General features: G+C 54.0%; 1 protein-coding gene across 4 annotated transcripts in view; it reads left to right on the forward strand.

Annotated features, from left to right (window-relative positions):
* Positions 1 to 10,344, forward strand: part of ADARB1 (adenosine deaminase RNA specific B1) — a 116,899-nt gene extending 106,555 nt beyond the window's left edge. For 3 of the 4 annotated variants that reach the window (XM_068547203.1, XM_068547204.1, XM_068547205.1), the window contains exons 10-11: positions 5,396 to 5,574; positions 6,380 to 10,344. In XM_068547203.1, coding sequence (XP_068403304.1) covers positions 5,396 to 5,574; positions 6,380 to 6,559 — 359 coding nt within the window. In that variant the 3' untranslated portion in view covers positions 6,560 to 10,344. The remainder of the gene's footprint in view (positions 1 to 5,395; positions 5,575 to 6,379) is intronic. The other variant, XM_068547206.1, reaches the window with a different exon arrangement.
* Positions 10,345 to 18,850: the final 8,506 nt, after the last annotated feature.

Genomic DNA, 18,850 nt, shown 5'->3' on the forward strand with positions numbered 1-18,850 from the left:
GTGTCCTTTGGTCTGCCCTGCTAGAGACCCCCCGATTTGCTCGCTCACGGCCGTGCCAGGGGCCTCGTGCTCTGAGGGACCAGCCTTTGATGGGGGGCGCTGTTGAGACCGCGTGGAGGCCGGTGCCCCGGGACCCACCGGGCGTTGTCACAGCTGTTCGCTCACGGTCGCCTTCTGGCTCTGATCCCCGTTCTGGGAGAAGGCGCCACGTCTCCAATTAGGTTTTCAGTTTGTGGCCAAAGAGAGAAACCTTCCGGTGACTGCACTGTCTAGGGACGCTTCCTGAGAGGGACGAGGTGTCCCAGGTGGAGTGGACGGCCACTGCCTGTTGTGGATGCACGTGACCTCAAAGTGTGTTCTCAACACTTGAGAGCCTATGGGATGTGACTGGCCTGTTGCTTTTTAAAGTTCTCTCTGTGTGGGTGTCTTTACCTATTTTGTTGATGACACTTTCGAGGATTTTTCAGAAATAATTGTTGGCTTCACTGAGCATCGTCTTCAGATCGTATCTTGGGGCAGACACATCCTCCTTCCTGTCACGGAACCCGACCCCTCACACCTGCCCTTGGATCCTCCCCACCCCGTGCGGTGTGGTCCCTGTCACCCCTGCCCACCCCCTTCCAGGTGCTGCTGCAGCAGGGCCCCCGGAAGGTCACGCGCTGCTCAGAACGCGAACCTGGCCCATAGTGCCGCCCGCAGGACGCAAGCGCCGCGTGTCCCTCCGGGCGTCTGCCGCCCCCACCCTGCCCAGGTGTCCCCCTTTTCCCTACGTCTGCACCAGCAGTCGGAGTCCCCCTCTGGCTCCCCCAGGCACATTGGTGGGGAAGGGGCTTTCCCTTTCACGCACCAGCCCTGTGCGGTTCTCGGGGCGAGGCCGGCTTGACCCCCTGTCCGTGTGATGGGCCCGCTTTCCGGCCAGCTCGCCAGCAGCACACACGTCACCTTCTGGACCAGAGCGCCTGGGTTCCTTTCCAGAGTGGGTGTTTTTGCCACCCCACCCTGGGCTCGTGTAAGAAGGGAGTCTGATTCAGCCCGAGGTCCTCTGCGCAGAGCCGTGGCCCATGTGGGATTGGGGAGCAGGAGGCCAGCAGGACAGGTGTGTGTGGCCACCTCGCCCTCACAGACTCGCGCTGCCCGCTGCTGCCACCCCCGCTCCGTCAGCTCAGGGGGCCTTTTTAAACGAAAATCAGAATGGAAGTCTCGAAGGTGCTCTGCTCCAGGGGCTGCAGGCTCGGGGCTCACGGCCCCGGCTACATGGCCCGTGTCACCATCACTGTCGGGTGCTGTGTACTCGGTTTCCTTCCACTTCAGCTCGACTCAGGTCTTTGTGTATGTGCAGAACAAAGACCACTTTCAGTCCAGATTGTAACTACACATTTTCCTGACCATCTAGCAAGTGACTGGCCGTTTCTGTAACGGGAACCCATAGTCACCCTGGATATCTGTTACTCTTCGTTATATATGTACAATGCATTTGATTACATGTTACTATGTGAGGAATGTAGGAAGTATCTTTACAAGGGAAGTAAGAAAAATATCAGTGCCAGCTGAGTTTTCCAAGTTTTTACTTGTATCAGTTATTAGGCCGATTCACAGTTTCTCTGTACTTTTGCTCGAAAAGTTCTGATTCAGCACACTTAATTAACAGCAACAGAGGGACTCTCATTACCAGACAAAGTTGTTCTTTTATTGTTTTCTGCACCGTGGTCTGTGATTAACTCATTACCCTGGTTCTTGCTTTGCAGCCCCGGGAAGATAAGCTCCTTCTTGGTGTCCGTCCTACAGCAATGTTGGCCCCAGAGACTCAGAGAAATAAGCTCTTGGGCCCATTTGGGGCTCTCTGCTCCAGAAAAAGTGTGTGGTTAGTGTTGGAACCTTGGGCTAGCTATTTTCTTTTTGCCTTATTGTCTCCATTCTTGCTAAAGATGGTAGTTTACTCAGCTTAAAATAAAAAAAGAAAATTTGAACAATTAGTTAATTGACCATTTCTAGTTTTAATGCAAAATGTTGTAATTCTAAGGTTTAAGTATCATTCAATAGTCACCCTTGATTTTGACCTTGTTGTAGAAAAGTAATGGAATTGCGAAGGAAAATAATATAAGCATTATCCATTTATTCATGAAAGATTCAATTCCCTTATGGTCACAGATTCCCCCACCAAATGTACCTAAACAGATTCCCCCCCCCTTTCCCCCCAAACCCCTCCCTGACTCCGTACTTGAAAGGCTGTGGCCTTGAATAAGCTCAGCGGCAGCTCGGTGACCTGCAGGAACTGACTGCACGCCAGGCAGGGGTGCTAGTGACAGCCGCCCAAGACCCAGACACCTGACAGAACTGCCGGTGGAAAACCCCAGAGCTCAGGGCAGGACTATCCTGGCAGCAGAGTGAAACGAGGAGATGCTGAAATCAGGACTGCATTTAACTCCTAACAGGCTGGCTGTCCCATGCCCTGGGGACATCTAGGAGGAGGCCAGAGTTTCCTCCACTGGAGTCCTGCCCATGGTGAGGCTTCCAGGCAGGTGCCAGGCTGCACTCTGGGCTCTTGGTCAGAAGGGCCTTGGGTCCTGGCTTTTCCTCCAGGCTCTCGCTGCAATTGGAGGCCCATCCCAGAAAGAGGCACAAGAGGCCATGCCGACTGCCTCTATTAATCAGCCAAGATGTTTACTCACAAACACCAATGAACAGCCGCTGTCAAACTTTTGAGGAAAGTAAACACAAAAGAGGTGATCTATGTAAGAAAACAGAACAACTAAGAGGAAGTGACTCCGAGAACAGAAGAGGATAGAAAGAATAAACCTTACTAATTTGTGGAGAGTATCTAGTAAGTATAGAACTCAAATATTAATTTGAAGGTCTGGGAAATACTCATTTAATGAATATCGAGGCAGGCAGCACCGGTCAGTGCTGTGGGGGGTGGGGGGGCCGGCACGGTGGCTGCCACGGGGGAGGGGCGGTGACAAGGAGAGGGCGCGGGGGGCCCCTCTGGGGCCAGAGGCTCAGTTTACTGAGCAGATGCTGATTACGGGTTGCTCACTCTGTGAAAAGTTGCACACTTTGTTATACTTCAGGTAAAACATTCATGGAAGGTGAAATAACTCAGCGCTCACGTCTTGGAATGAAAAAATGATTCAGCAGTTTAATGGAAAAGGCAGAAACCTTGAAGGAACCCTGAAGCTTTTCTCAGGACTGGGTCTGTCTCCCTAGGGGGCAGTTTCTAAATTGTCAGCCAGGTAGCAAGTCCCTGCGCTGAGCCCCGAGGCTGGCTGCTGGGGAAGGGGCAGCCCTGGGGCACGGATAGAGGGGCTGCGCCCGGTGCTGGCTTTGCTCTGAGGAGGATTCCCGTGGGCGGGCGTCGTGTACATCTGAGAAGGCAGGCGAATAGCCGGGCCTGGAGTCAGGAGGAGAGGCCAGCCAGAGGTCGGGACTGGCGGGCGGACCTGCACTCCCTGCTCTGTCCACGGGGTGTGCGCTCCACCCGGCCTCACTGGGGGGAACTCTGACCCCTTCCACGTTCGTACTCTTCTCTGTCTTTCGGGGGATGGTGTGAAGCCAGTCGGTAGCTGGCTTTGCCAGCTGGACCGCCTCCATGGCGCTCGGAGGAAGACCTCAGAGGTGGCCGCTGTGGCCAGGAGGACTTAGGTGTCCGAACAAAAGATTAGTAGGGACTAGGCAGTTCTGTGGTTGAATGAATAGAGGGCAGTGCACCTCTTTTTTTTTTATAAATTTATTTTATTTTTGTTTATTATCTTTGCCTGTGTTGGGTCTTCGTTGCTGCGCACAGGCTTTCTCTAGTTGCGGCGAGTGGGGTCTCCTCTTCGTTGTGGTGCACGGGCTTCTTGTTGCAGTGGCTTCTCTTGTTGCAAGCGTGGGCTGTAGAGCGTGTGGGCTTCAGTAGATGCAACGCGTGGGCTCAGTAGCTGTGGTGCACAGGCTTAGTTGCTCCGTGGCTTGTGGGATCTTCCTGGACCAGGGCTCGAACCCGTGTCCCCTGCATTGGCAGGCGGATTCTTAACCACCGCGACACCAGGGAAGAATGCACCTCTTAATCTGCACTCCTTTTGTGGACAAATCATCATTTTTTAAGTGTCCATTTAGTGACCCGAAGTCACCCTGCGATTCACAGCAGAAGCAGGTGAAGCAGGTGTGTTGTAGAGCAGGGGATCCAGGGTGTGGTCCTCCCGGCCCGAGCGAGCTCCGCTCTGTGCCCGAGGCTTGTCCCCCGCGTGGGAGCCCCCCACCTCCGCCTGCCCCTGGGAGAAGCCCTGGGCGACCATCCGCGGGGTCCCCCCGTGGGGCAGCAGCTCCCCGCCGTGTCCGTGGGGGTGGGGTCTGTGTTGAATGCCAGGGCCCTTTAAGAAGCCCCGGCCAGCGCTGCTAACGAGAAGCTTCTCCATCACGTCCGGATGTTAGTTCAGAACCAACCACCCCCTCCTCCTGCGACCAGCCAGTGAAGGGGTAAAGGGGCGGCCGGACAGAGTGGGTGCCCACTCCCTCCCCCGCACGCCCTGGGGGGAGGGGAGCATGGACATCCCATTAAGCGTGTATCGTCCCTTTAAGTGAATTTCCCCGAGGTTGGTGGCCTGTAAACAGGAATTTTCTTTATTGTCTTTTCATGCTGCTTTCAGATGAGCTGCTGTTTTGCCCTGAAGAAGTGAGGCTTCTGAGCAAGGCCTGGGCGCCAAGTGTGGGCTGCCTGGACCTGCTGTCCCGGCTTTAACGTTCTGTGCGAGGGAGGAGTAGATGGTCACCAAGAGCGAGGGCCGGGCTGAAGCCCCCGGGAGGGTCCAGGTGCGGGCCAGCTGCTGTCGTAGGCGCCGTGGCCTTGTGTCTGCCGTCTGCGGGGTCGAATGACCGGGCTCTACACGCAAGGGGGTCGGGGAGGTGTGCATTCAGTCCCCGGCGGCGACCTGAGTGTGTCCAACTTTCAGCCCCAGGACATGAGCCTCGGTTGGTCAAGACAGGAGGGTTGAACCCTGCTGAGAAAGCACCAGCACGCTCGTACACGCTCCTTGAGAGTCGGGTCTCCTGGATCGTTCGCGTCTTGCGTGTGAGGCGGGGGCCTGCACGCGCCTGGCCCCGGCGGGCGGCGTCTGAGCGCCAGGCACGCTAACAAGGAGCACGGTCGTGTGGGACCCTGAATCACTCCCGGAAGTGGGGCCCCTCTACGCCCAGGCGTCTAGAGATTTGGCCCCGAGTGAGCTCGGGCGTGCGTGAAGTCTCGGGGTTAGGGGTTTCTGCGGGCCCACCCGCCTCCCGGCACAGACGGGTGTGCTCCTGGGCGGCAGGGGCTGGGTGAGCTGCTGGGAGGGCAGACGCGCCCGGCCGGCCACTGGCGGGCCGCGTCCCCGAAGCACCCACGCCGGGCCCCGCGTCACCCGCCCCCGTCTCGTTGCAGGCATCAGCAACGCGGAGGCGCGGCAGCCGGGGAAGGCCCCCAACTTCAGTGTCAACTGGACGGTGGGCGACTCGGCCATCGAGGTCATCAACGCCACCACAGGGAAGGACGAGCTGGGCCGCGCCTCTCGCCTGTGTAAGCACGCGTTGTACTGTCGCTGGATGCGTGTGCACGGCAAGGTACTGAGGCGCCCTTCCCCACCAGCCTGCCCGGGCGGCCGCCCCACACCTTGTCTCTTCTGGGTGCTCTTGGCTGACAGTCTGGCCCTGGCTCCTCAGATTCAAAGCAGGCTCAGCCCCCCTCCCCCCAAACTCCCACCCACCCCCGCCGGAACCCGGGACTCGGCGCTCCCGCGGAGTCCTCCTCGGGGCCCGCAGCTCTGGGGCGCCCTGGGCTCAGACCTGTGTGTTTAGAGGGCTTTGGTTGGGGGCTGGGGGTTTTGCAGCGGCATGGCCCTTCTTCCCCACATAAACTCTCCTCTAGTGAGTCAGAATGTTACCGGTTTCCATTTACTTGTAAGTCGGGTCAGTAGCTTTTGTTTGTGATGGGCAGAGGTTGCTGCGTCCCCGTGGCGGGACCCTCACCCGCGCGGGGGGCCTTGGGTAGCTGCCCTGCTGACTCTAAGATCTGCACAAAAATGGGTGGGAGGAGGTGGGGGGGCCTCGAGCTCTGCCTGTGACCAAACGGCAGAGGTGTTGTTTGTTAAAGACCTGCCGGTGTGAAACGCGACCTTGGAGTCCGCTGCTGGCCAGCGGCTCCTGTCTGTTTAACCTGGAAGCCGCCACTTGGGGCTGAGGATGCAGACCCTCAGGGGGGTGTCCAGCGTGGCTCTGTGTGACACGGTCCCCGGGGATGGCACTGTCCCTTGGTTCCCCCCAGAAGCAGCGCCGTTTGAAACGCCATTTTTTGAACATCATACTGAGTTTCATTTTCTACCGTTATTGCTTAAACAGTTGCACTTGTTTTTTTTTAACCTTTTTACAGGTTCCCTCCAACTTACTGCGCTCCAAGATCACTAAACCCAACGTGTACCACGAGTCCAAGCTGGTGGCCAAGGAGTACCAGGCTGCCAAGGCCTGTCTGTTCAGAGCCTTCATCAAGGCCGGGCTGGGCGCCTGGGTGGAGAAGCCCACGGAACAGGACCAGTTCTCACTCACACCCTGACGGGCGTGCAGCGCGGCCCCAAACCTCGCAGCTGAAGCGGGGCAGGTGTGGGATGTGTGGGAGCTGGGCGCGCGGCACCGTCCCCAGGGGCAGGCGCGCGGGGCGCGGGGCGCGGGCTCTGGCGTCAGGGTCCCGTGTCACCACCTGGCATCTCTCTACAGCAGCGTTCCCCCTTTTGAGTCATCCAGTGACTGCTTTCAACCTCAGTTTACATTTAGAAGTTGAGTTCTACTGAGTAGGGCTTCCTGAAGTTTAGGAAAAATAGAAATTACTTTGTGTGAAATTCTTGAATAATTAATTTATTCAGAACTAGGAATATGGTTTATAAAATAAGAAATAACTATGTCAGGTCACTCTTATGCCACATTCTTTTAATTGCAAAGAAGCATTTATATACGGAGGGAGTGAGGAAATAGATAGGAAGCAGCAGCCTAAGGAGACTGTACCCCTGTCCACACGTAGGTCCCTGTTCCCCGTAGGCGCCTCCCTGGGAGAGGACTCTCCGCACAGAGCCCAAGTCCACGGCGCAGCGACCCGTGGTGTGGCGCATGGGGTCGCGGCCGGGTCCCTGCAGCCTCCAGCGTCCTCTAGAAGTTTCTGTGCTCCTCGTAGGACCATATCATGGAAAATCGTCTCTCGGTTGACTTCTAAATAATCAGAGGTCAAACACGGTCAGTAAGCCTGGCCATTCATTTGGGTTTTTTAAGCAGTATTTAGTTTTTAGGGACTAGAAGGGGTCCACGGGGGCTACTGCACAATAGATAACCTCGAATTCCCTCTGGGCCTTCCTCTGAACCTCCTGGATGTGAATGACTGTCCCAAGATCTTCACAGGATGGAAATAGAGCTAAGTAAGTAGGTATTCATTCTTGGAAAATGCCACTTAAGGCGTATTTTCTAATTATTCTTTCCAGCTTTATCAAGGACATGTTTGAAGTGCAAGTGTTCAGGCTGAGAGCTGGCGAGACAGCGTGTTGCTGGTGGGGTCTCGACCAGGTTGGGATGTTGATGTCACGGCAGGGAAGGGGGTGGTCTGGAGTCGGGGGTGCCCGGGACCCTGCTCAGCACCCCACAGCACACAGGCCAGTCCCAGGCGGGCTGAGCGAGCCGGGGGTCAGGGCAGGCGGGCAGGTGGGGACCCTGGGAGGCCACCCCACCCTGACGCAAAGGTCCACACCACGCTCCTCCCACTTCCATTCAGGATCGGAGAGGAGCTTCGTGCCCTTCGCTGAGTCAGCACCAGTTCCTGGTTCTGGGGGGTCTTGGGGGTGCTATAGGCAGAGAGGGCCCTCCAGCCAAGTCCAGGCATCAAGCTGTGTGCCTGGGTGTCCCGTGTCCTTTATGGGCTCAGAAAACTCAGAGCAGGAGCAGGACGGCCACTGGCACTTTGGCCCAGACCCCGGGCGCTCAGAGTGGGAGACGTGGTCTCAGAAGGTCATGTCTCCAGGTGTCTCCTCGCGTCCGCACGGAGACGTGAGGTGCTGCGCCCTGTGGGCGCGTGCAGGGCAGGGGGGAGGGGGCCACACTGCCGGGGCCTGGCCGGGTCAGAGGACGAGGGTTGCCCGCACCACCACCTCTGCAGGGCGTTTTCTTGTCCCGACCCCGTCGGCACAGGGCTCGGGCCCGCGTGGCCCGGCGGGGCCTGCTGTGGTTTTACCCGAGAAAAGAAAGGTGTCTGGTGGCGCCCCCCCCGACCACAGCAGTCTCCTGCACACTCAGAAAAGACATCTGTGAGTCCCTGCATTTTTATTCTTATCTCTATAAATGGTATTTTTTCTAATGGGGATTGGGAGATGGACTTAGTTTTTAAAAAATATGTGGATTTTGGTTACCAAGTCCAGAGGAATGATACTGTACTGCACATGCACACAAGCAATCCAGGACGCCCGGCCCCCCCCTCTGTCAGCCGACTGTGGACCTGAGCACAATCCCCCCGCCATGCCCCCAGCCCAGGTAAACGAATGCCTTCCTGTGTGGGTCCGTGCCGCGTGGCTGTGCCCTGCTGCCTTTCCCGGCTCACACGTGTGCGACCGTCCAGGACGGACCTGACGCGGGGCTCCTGCCCCGAGAGCGCCCGGGCCTGAGGAGGGTGCTGGGGAGGAAGGCAGCCAAGGGTCGCGGGCGAGGGGGGCTTGGGGACCCCTGGGCGGCAGGACCAGGTGGGGCTGCGGGGAGTCGGGCTGGGGCAGGAGGCCTGCACAGCCCCTGCTCCCGGGACAGGGCAACTGGCACATGCCTCTGTAAGCAGGAAAAAGGAGGAAACGCACACCCCGCAAAAGACAAATCAGGGAGCACAGCCCGCCGTGCATCACCACGTGGGCATTTCCTTGGGGTGTCGTTTTGCATCCAGGGTCCTTAATCTGGGTTTTAGAAACTTTGGAAATCTGACACAACCAAGCCCTTGATCTTTTGAGAAAATTCTTAAACTTTGAGGACATTTTGACCGGTGGGGTTTGGGAGGGTTTCTGTTCTGTCTCGTCGGCTAAGCCTGTAGTATGTATGCTGCAAAGACACTGGCCCTGCTGCGGTGCCTGCGCCCACTGGGTAGCTGTCCTGCTGGCAGGAAGGTCCGCCACAGAGAAGTCTCATTTTGTGACCCGAGCCAGGGCTTGTGGAGAGGGTGGCCAAGGTGGGGGCCGTGATCGCTGGTTCCTCAGCCCTCACCCCTGCTTGGGGTCGGGAGGCCTCACCTCCTCCCTGCAAACAGCAGTTTGACTCTGAGTCTTAATGGGGCTTTTCGTCATCTTTTTCTATTTGGAGATTTTTATTATAATCAAAAACAGTTATTTTATTTTAAAATGTACAAGCCCACATTTCACAAGGTATTAACTTCTCTGGAATTTATTTTTGATGAATAATTTTGTTGCTTTCCAGGCTGTAGAATCCCTGCTTTCCTTGTAATTTCACGTGGCCGAGCCTCCCAGTCTCCTGGGGTAGGCAGGTCCCAGAATGGAATTGGTGGGTGCTGGGAGGGGGGAGCACGCCCTGCCCCTTTTCTCCGGAAACAGACAAAAAAGACAGATGGGTTTTTTCCATTTCCAAAATATTTTACACCAAAATGTAAGGTCTGCCCCAACCAGAAATTTGATCCAGCACGAGAAGTAAAATCAGCTGGCATTCCCATCTCTGAATTCTGTGAAATTAGTGAATCTCTCAAAAGGTTTTCTTTTTATCAAAACTGTACGAATGGAAAGAGCGGAGTGTTTGTGATCGTGTGAGTCTGGCTTTGCGTGTCCTCGTCCCCGGCGTGTCCTGCGACCGTCTCTCCCTGGCCAGAGGCCGGCCCGGGGCACTGGGGTTCTGTGTCCACATGGCTGGGAGGGAGCGGCTCTGACTTGATCTGACTCTGAGCTCCTGTTTCTGGCAGCACGTCTGCGCGTCCTCGTTCAGGGTTTGGGGGTACACGCCCCCAGCCCCGAGAACTCTCATTTTGGCCACGGCTTGGGCTGGCGTTGCATCACGGACCCAGTCGTGAACAGTTAAAGGCGGTCTGTGGAATGTTCGTGGAATGAGCCCCAAAAGCTGTTTGCTTCTCCAACTTTGGGTTATATGCTTTTAATTTTATCCTAGAATTCGGACACTCCATATGAATGTAATTCAGCCGAGAACGCTGTCACTAAGGCACACTCCTCGGTGTCCCCTGTGTGTCCAGTGATGTACAGGCCACCCGTGACCCCCTGCATGAGCTTCCTCCTGCACCAAGACCAGCCAGAACCGAGCATGAGACCCTGTCACTCAGACAGAGGACTTGAGATATTCTCAATAAAACCATGTTTCACTACCGCAGCCTCGCTGAGATTCTCTCTCCTCCCTGGTTATTTCCCTCCTTGGTCTGGAGCAGGGTTTGGGAAGGTGTGGATGGGCGCCAGCCGAGGGCACTGGGCCGACGCTCCACTCCTGTCATCTGTGCGTGGCTCTGAGCACCTCCCCTGGGGCTTGGGCCCTCTTGATTCCCACCCCCCCACACGTGGGTTCCTGGCACACGCCGGCCACTCCCACATGTTAGGCGGAGGAGTGCAACTTGCACAGCTGGCCCTGCTCCTGCCCGGCTATAGAGAGGGAGGATGGCGTGAGCCCACGTGGCGTGAGGCGTGTGGAGGGCCGTGGACGGGACAGCAGAGGGGGAGCCCACACCAGCTCGTCGCTGGCCAGACTGTCTGCCAGGGTGTCGGCCACGGTGAGGCAGCTACCTGGTGACAGGGTAGAGCGGCAGTGTTCAGGGCTGGCGTTCTGGAGGGCCGTTCACAGTACAGTGGAAACCTGGCTGCAAAGCAGTATTGAAGTTCGCGGTGGTAGAGAAATTCGGATGCCTCATGTAAGAAGGGTACAAGCACACACGGAACAATCTGGAAGAGGCCGAGTCTGGTCACCGTGTGTGAATGATGGGACTGGGAGTCATTTTAATTTTATTTTCCTTTTTAAAAATTTTATCTCTTTGTCCAACATTTCTATATCAACATGCAAAACAAACAGGAAAACCTTTTGAAAAGTCAAAAGTCCCGTACAAATAAAAAGCAGCACTGTTGTAGACAAGTGATTTACTGTCTTTCGCATCCATTTTGATTCCGTTTTCATTTCTTTCCCCACAATAAAAGCAACATTCAAATGAAAGTACGTGTCATCAAAAAGGGCAGATTAAGCTTCAGAGAAAAGGTTGGGATCAGCCTCTTCTTGACGGGTTCGGTCTGTAGAAGGGCTTTTCCTCGTGGGGTCTTCCTGTGGCTCCATCGAGGGGGCGGGCAAGACCCCGTGTTCTGTGACGGGGCTGACGTGACACGGAGCTCTTGTTCTCCTGCAGGAAAGACGACAGATCCATTCCTGGGATGGGACGGGGGTCGGGGTGGGTGTCGTGGTGGAGAGAGGAGGAGGGGAGGGGGCAGGCGGCCTGCAGCCGGGGGACAGGGGTGGGGGGAAGCAGCTACTTCAGAAATTGCAGTCATTTAATTGTTAATATTGATTGACATTTAGTTAGTCATGGTATTCACAATTTCTTTAGTAAAGGTAGGGGGACCAGCTGAGTGAACCTGACGAGTTGGGGCGCTGGCCCAGCAGCGAAGGTGCAGGAATGTGGGGAGAGGTTGAACCCAGCCGTTATTTAAAATCACACCGTATGAGCTCCCAGTCATCGAGATCAAGGCGCTGGATCCCCGGAGCCCCTCACTCGCCGTGTCGCATTGTTGTGCTGGGCCCTGGCGTCGGCCTGCGGGGGAGTTGTGTACGCTGGACGCCCCCGCTCGGGCCCCCTCCGCTGCCCTGCTGTCCCCAGGCCCGAGAAAGGGGCGCAGACTGTGCAGATGGCACCTGGAACGCGCCTGCCAGGTTGTGAGGGCGCCGGAAGTTGAGAACGTGTTGGTGCAGCCTCTGAGAACTGTCACGCCCGTGACGAGAGGCGTCGCCATTGCTTCCCGCGCCAGACACGCGGGTGACAGCGACCCCGCTCTGGGCTGGCCCTGGGTGCGAGGGCGCAGCGGGAACCCACCGGGCGTCCGCGGGGCAGCGGGCCCTGGGACTTGCCAGAGTGTCGTGTGTTTTATTATTATCTGTTATACGCAGCGTGGGCTGCAGTCCTCACAGCCATAGAGTTGACCGTCAGCTCATGGACACACGTGCACACAGGACAGGGACGGGGTGCGTGGCTAAGCATCGACCGGCACCGCTGGCCTGGGTCCGTAGGGCAGCTCCGGGCGGTGCAAAGGCCCTGTTCTCGGAGCGTCTGCCCACAGCCCAGAGCGGCAGGGCTGCAGGGACCGGGGCTCCCCGCCTCTCCCCGCCCCTCAGCTCCCTGGGGCCGAGGCCTCTGAGCCCAGCTGGCCAAGTAGCCAACACCCCGCCGAAAATGACCTCCTGAGGAGAAAGAAGACATCTGAAGAGTACAACTATCTGACAATTAGAATATTGAATTAGAGATTCTGTCAGAATGTGTGCTAATATTTTAGAACAGAGGGCCCAAGAATTTAAAATTAGCTTAATGAGCATTCTAAAAGAGAGAAAAAAGAAACCAAGAGAGCCAAGCAGAATTTGAAATAGTGAACACAATAGACGAGCTAAATGATAGAATGAATTTACAATCAGAAAACCAGATGGAAAGAGGAAGAGACAAAAAGAAAAACTAAAATATCTGGACACTAGCAGTAAAGTGTCACATCTGGCAAATGGGGCGTCCGTGCCATTTGTTACCCTCACAAGGGCGCCGTTAGGATGCACAGTGAAGCCCTTGCAGATGAAATGGTAAGTCTGGGGCTTCCTTAAAAGAAAAAACGAAAACAAAAAAAAAAAGGACTGTAAATGGAGAAAAGGTCTAGTTGAAACAATATTGGCCGAGTGTAGGAAATTGTTGGAGCCAGCACATAGGAATGCAGTATACTCTTCTCTCTACTTCTATGTCTTTAAAATTTTTCATAAGGAATTTTAAAAGTTCAAACATAGACTTTTAAAAACTACCATTTTATGGTACTCTAAGTGCTCTGGGAGTTTTTACACAAAAGCAGGTAATGCACACACACAAAATTTTACCACCGTAAAATGTGAATTTTCCAAGTTTTAAAAATGGAGGCTGGGCATAAGACGGTTCTTAAATGGCAATCATTTACTTCCTTGGAGAGCCGTTTTAAGGGTATCTTCATGGAAATAAGGACTTTATGCATCCGCTGAATCTTCTGTCGCCGCTCACCCTGCCTGATTTTTCTTCCTGACGCTTACTGCTCTGACATAACTTGGGTTTGTTTATTTGTCCCCAACGAAACTTAAACACTGTAGGTCAGAGGCATCAGTTCACAGCTGTTCCCCGTCACTTAGGACAGCCCTGCCATGCTGCAGACAATTAATAAATACCCACTGAATTAACAAAAGCAAATGATTGTTAAAAATGGTGCCTTAGAGCTTTGACGCAGAAAAATAGGCATTGAAAGCAGTTTTGATGAAATGCTTAAATGAAGAAACAACATTTAAGAAACCTTGCAAGAGGTCTACAGTGTAAAAATTATCAGTACAGTGGTAAGTCTATGGTGGCTGTAAAAGCTAAGCTGAAAGTAAGAGAACACATACCCCTGAAAACCTAGAGTTTAAGGTCTGGGCTGTGTCAACGTGGCAAAGCCTGCAGTGGTGGGAAGGCTAGGGGGTGTGAGAATACATTTAGGTCTTTGTCTTACTGGGGTGGAACTCGAGCATCCATTATCTTTATATGGACACATGACGAAGATTTTAGTTAACTCTAGTTAAGGACAAGACTAGTAAGATGTTAAACCCGATTCCACTGGGAGTTTGAGTTACGCTGCTAGATAAAATGCGTTTGGCCTTTTATCTCCTTGCCTCGGGCAGGAAACGCTGGGGCTGAACTGGAAGTCAGCTATGGGTGGGTAATGTCTGGCCTCGTGAAGATGAGTGTCTTGTGAATACCGGTACCTCCCCACGTCCGGCTGACCTGTAAACGGTTTCCCGAGTCAAATAGACCACTTGCTTCTCTACTCATTTCTTGTTTTATATGGAGGAATTGAATATTCTTAAATACTGCAAACACACATTGCAAAGTGCCAGCTATGAGACTGATTTCGTTTTTTGCCTTTTCATTAAGCCTTCATACCTTTCCTGCCTTTCTTTTTCATTCAACACAAAGGAGGCTTTGATCATGACGCTTACCAGAATTAGTGAGGAAGGGCTTTTTCAAATGATTTTTATACTTAATTCTTATTTAGTCTTTAGCTCCTGGGAATAATGATCATTACATGCATATACACATATTTTTTTTATCATCATTCTCCTCACTCAGTATATAACCTGAACATTTGCCTACATACTTCATTAAATTGTTACAAATTAAGTTAGAAAAGCAGTGTATAGACTCATTTTCTTTTAAAGGCATATTATAAAGTGGGTCAGTTAGTTATATCTGTATGTTTCAAATCTTGACTTCACTGTCTTCAGCCATTTATCTTATAAAGGTGTGTCCTATAATTTTATTTCTCACGATTTTCTTTCTGAAAATCCATGGAAAATCATGTTAACACTTCTATTTCAATGGAAAAGTGGGTCAGACCTTGTCTGACAGAAAATAAGTCTAATTTGGTCCACTGGTTTGACACGGAGGGTCAGACTACATGGAGGACACTGGCCATAAGTGGGATGAACTAAATCTGCAACTCCAAGCTTTGATGAAAATATATTTAAAAAAACAGTATGACAAAAGCATTTTATTGAAAAATATTGAAGGGGCTAAAAAGCAATGAAATAAACATTTCAACGTTCCCAACCCTCTCAGAATATATCAGGTTAAACAAGGTACCGCTAGGTGACGGAGAAACGGGGATAAACCATAGTCCCTTGATAAGTCGATGTGAGGCCTCTCCAGTAATGTCCCAACAGGATAACACATCCTCCTCCAAGTACATAGTTTCTAACCCTTTGCTTTCAGAAAAATTTGAATGAAAGTGTAATATTGTTGACAGTTGATAGAACATTTAAAAATTTTTATAATTTTTATTACAGATCACCTTCTGATTAAAGGGTGTTATGTAGGAGTTCAATAGACAATTGGGGGACATTGCTGTAATATACCTCCTTACTTATGTATTCTGCAAACAACGTGTCCTGGATGTACCTCTATTTTAAAAAGACTAGAAACAGAACTAAGATGAAGCTGGTCTCGTTGCAGCAGACTGTCCCTGATCCTCGCATATGGGAACCATCTAGTTGGAAGAACAGGCTTCCTCATCTCATTAGGAGAAGCATTTTCACTAAAATGTTGCTTTCGTGTGTAATAGTTACCTGTCAATGTTGTTATATATTTATGTTGTTCGAATAATTGTGAACTGAGAGTATTTGAAAAAAATAACAATCCAGGAGATATTATTAACAAGTAAAGTCTGTTGGTCGCAGAGGGAATGAAAAGGAAGGATAAGTGAAGGAGGATAAAAGATGCTGGAAGGTGGAAAGTAGAAGGTGGCGGGTGGAGGGTGGGTGGTGGATAGTCAAGGAGGATGGAGGATGGAGGAGGGTGGAAGGTGGAAATGGATAATGGATGGCGATGGCGGCTGGTGAATGGTGGGAAGTAGATGGTGGATGGAGTGTAATAGGTACATGATGGATGGTGTGTGGTAGGAAGCGGATGGTGGACGGTTGGGCTGGATGATGTAAGATAAATGGTGTTTGGTGGAAGGTGGCAGGAGGCAGGTGGATGGTAGAACGTGGCGGGTGGATGGCGGGTTGTGGATAGTCGAGGAGGATGGTGGAAGGTGGATAATGAGGGGCCACAGGTGGTTGGTGGAAGGTGGATTCTGATGCTTGGAAGTGGAAGGTGGTGTGTGGATGGTGAATGGTGACTGCTGTGTGATGGATGGTGAAAGATGGGTTTGGGAAGGTGGAACGTGAGCCATGGAAGGTGAAAGCTGTAGGTGAAAAGTGGAAGGTGGAAGGTGGATGGTACCAGGTGGATAGATGATGGTGGATGGTGTACACTGAGTGTCGGATGGTGAGTGGGGGATGGTGCACAGTGGGCAGTGAGTGGTAAAATGGGGGTGGTGGGAGATGCAAGGTGGTTGGAGGATGGAGAACAGTGGACGGTGAAAAGTGAATGGTGGACGGTAGTAATGGAAGGTGGGAGGGGGAAAGTGAAGACTAAGGGTAGAAGGCAGGGGATGGTAGGATTGGAGGAAAACATTGTTATGAGGTCAGCTCTCTTCCAATTTACGTATAGAAGAAATGCAATCCCGATCTAAACCCCCTAACAAGCTTATCAAAAAATGTATATGGAAATTCAAAGGAGCCTGGGTCGGAGCCCCCTGCTGGTGTTGGAGAGTCTCCCGGTGAGGCCGGAGCTCATCCGGGGTGGGGTGGGGGGGGGTGGGGTGGGCGTGGTGGCAGAAGGGCCGTTCCCAAGGCCTCGTCCTCCTGGAGTTGCTGATTCCGGGCGCTTCCCACACACAGCAACTGCGTGTCTCACACTCTGTCTGGAGACTCCATGTCTTCTTCATCACAAACGCCCTTGACCTGAGCGAACAGATGACTCTATTGTCCATGGTTCCCAGGAACGTTGCATCCCAGGAACTTGGCATCAGAGGGGCTCTGGTGGAAAGATTTTCAGGTTTAATGTTTTCCAGGTCTGCAGTCACAGGAGGGGGCTTGTCTTTAACCCAAGGACTCTGGGGTTATGTTTATCCCATGGATTACTCGGATTTTATGGGATCTTCTCAAGTCTAAGGTGGCTTCTATTTGACCTTCAAGAATGTGGATCCTCTCAACCAAAAAAGTACTGTCCTCACGTTGGTTAAATTGGCAAAAGTGAGGTGTGTCTTCCACTGTCCGAGGCTGCACTTACGGTTCAATACCTCGTGTTTTCTTTCTTATTAGGAGAGTACATATATATTTCTAATGCTGCGTTTTCTCTGGGAATTGTGAACACAGGTGGCCCATTAATTTTGTGACCATATAATATATTGCCCTAACTTGAACAATTTTTTGAGTGAAAAGGGACCATCAGTAACAGGCAGGCTCACACCAGGCACCACCGGAGTGTCCTGGGCCCACAGGGGCGATGTTAACTCTTGCTGTTGCTGACCCAGAGCCAGGACACCATGGCCGAGGACAGGGGTCAGCTGACCTTCACCCCAAGCATGCCCAGGCCCAGGTTTCCTTCTTGCCTTGCTCGGGTCGTGGGACGCAGTGTCCTCTCTGGCTGCCAGGAGGAGATGGATGGGAGGAAGCCTGGTGAAGTGGGGTCAGTAGGAGGGTCGGTCACCAGAGGGACAGGGACCCAGGGGACAGAGGGGATGGTCTGCCCTGGAGGCTGGTGGCTGAGATGAGAGAAAACGGGGAGTTTGAAGGATAATCTATGCACTGGGTGATGGGTCGGATGGAGGGGGAGGGACCAGGACAGGTCAGGAGGGGTCCTGGGGGACTGGGCTGAGCAAGCCAGTGGACCTGGTCCGTCTGCTGACCATGGGGATCTGGAGGGAAGTGGGCATCCATGGCTGGCTTCCCCAAGGATGACCAGGGGTCTGAGGTTCACTGAGCTGCTCTGAGACAGGCCGGCCGTGTCCTCAGGACCATGTTGGTCCAGGGTAGAGGGGAGCTTCTGGGAGGACCTGACCTGCACACGTTACACACCTGCTCTGCCAGGCTCCCCCTGCCTCGAGTCTGTGCCTGGGCTGCCCTCGGACAGAAATGTCCCAGCCCCTCCACTTCCCCCCTCCCGGCCCATCATCCCCTAAGACCCTTGTCATTCCTGCTTGGTCCCAGCCTGGGCGTCAGCAGGGAGCAGTGCAGGGTCAGACCCAGCCCAGAACCTGTGAATCAGGAGCTGCTTGGTAGCAAGTTCTCCAGGCGATCCCTGTGCCCCTAAGGGATGAAAAGCCCTGCAGAGAACTCCTGCTTCTCCTTCAGTGCTCAGCTCAGGGCCACCTCCTCCAGGGAGCCCTCCCTGACCTCCTGCTCGGCCCAGCCTGCTGCAGGGACAGGGGGAGAGACGGGCAGGCCCAGCAATGAGGGTACAGGCCCCGCTCGTGGGCACCTGTGCTCCCTGAGTCTGTCTCTCCCATGGCTGTGCACGTGCTGGAGGACACCTGGCCCATCTTGTGTCCCGCGAGGAGCGTCACCCGCTACACCCGGGGGGCAAGGGCGTCACCGCGGGAGTCCTCACCCTGCACTCCAGCCCCTCCTTCCTGCCCGGGGAGGCCCCTGTGGTGGGAGCTCCTGGGAGGGGAGACCCTGATGCCAGGGATGCAGGGCGGGAGGAGCCACGTGGAGTCCAGATGGATGCGTCCTGCTCCACATCTGCCCCAGGGGAGCAGCTCTCGCGGGGTCACGCTCCTGCTCCCTGGGCTTCCCCGGCTCTCCTGCAGAGATGTCACCGCAGGTTACTTAGGGCCCGATGACAACAGGGTCATTGAAAGCTCTGAGCCATTTCCACTCTTCTCTGACCCCACAGCTGCCCCACACAGCACACCCTTCCTCTTCCTCCATCCAGACGACCACCCCAGGGCCGCCCCAGAGCTCCCCGAAGACCCCTGAGCGGCCCCTCCTCCAGTCCTGCCCCTCCCCCCCACATTCCACTCTGCCCACAGCCAGGGGGACCTGCAAAGAACACCCATCACCCCACCTCCCCCCAACCCCCTCCCTCTGGGTCTGCACCCTCCATGGTGTCGGTCACCACAATAGAGGGACATCAGTGCAGAGGCCCTGCCCCGCCCCCCTCCCTCCGGGTCATCTTTGCCCCATTTCCCTGCCCCTGACACCGGATCCCAGGAATTCCTACTGCCTGTGCTCTCTTGCCTGGCATACTGTGCCCCGACTTTCCAGGCAA

The sequence above is a fragment of the Eschrichtius robustus genome, chromosome 6, assembly GCF_028021215.1.
Source record: "Eschrichtius robustus isolate mEscRob2 chromosome 6, mEscRob2.pri, whole genome shotgun sequence".
Taxonomy (NCBI): domain Eukaryota; kingdom Metazoa; phylum Chordata; class Mammalia; order Artiodactyla; family Eschrichtiidae; genus Eschrichtius; species Eschrichtius robustus.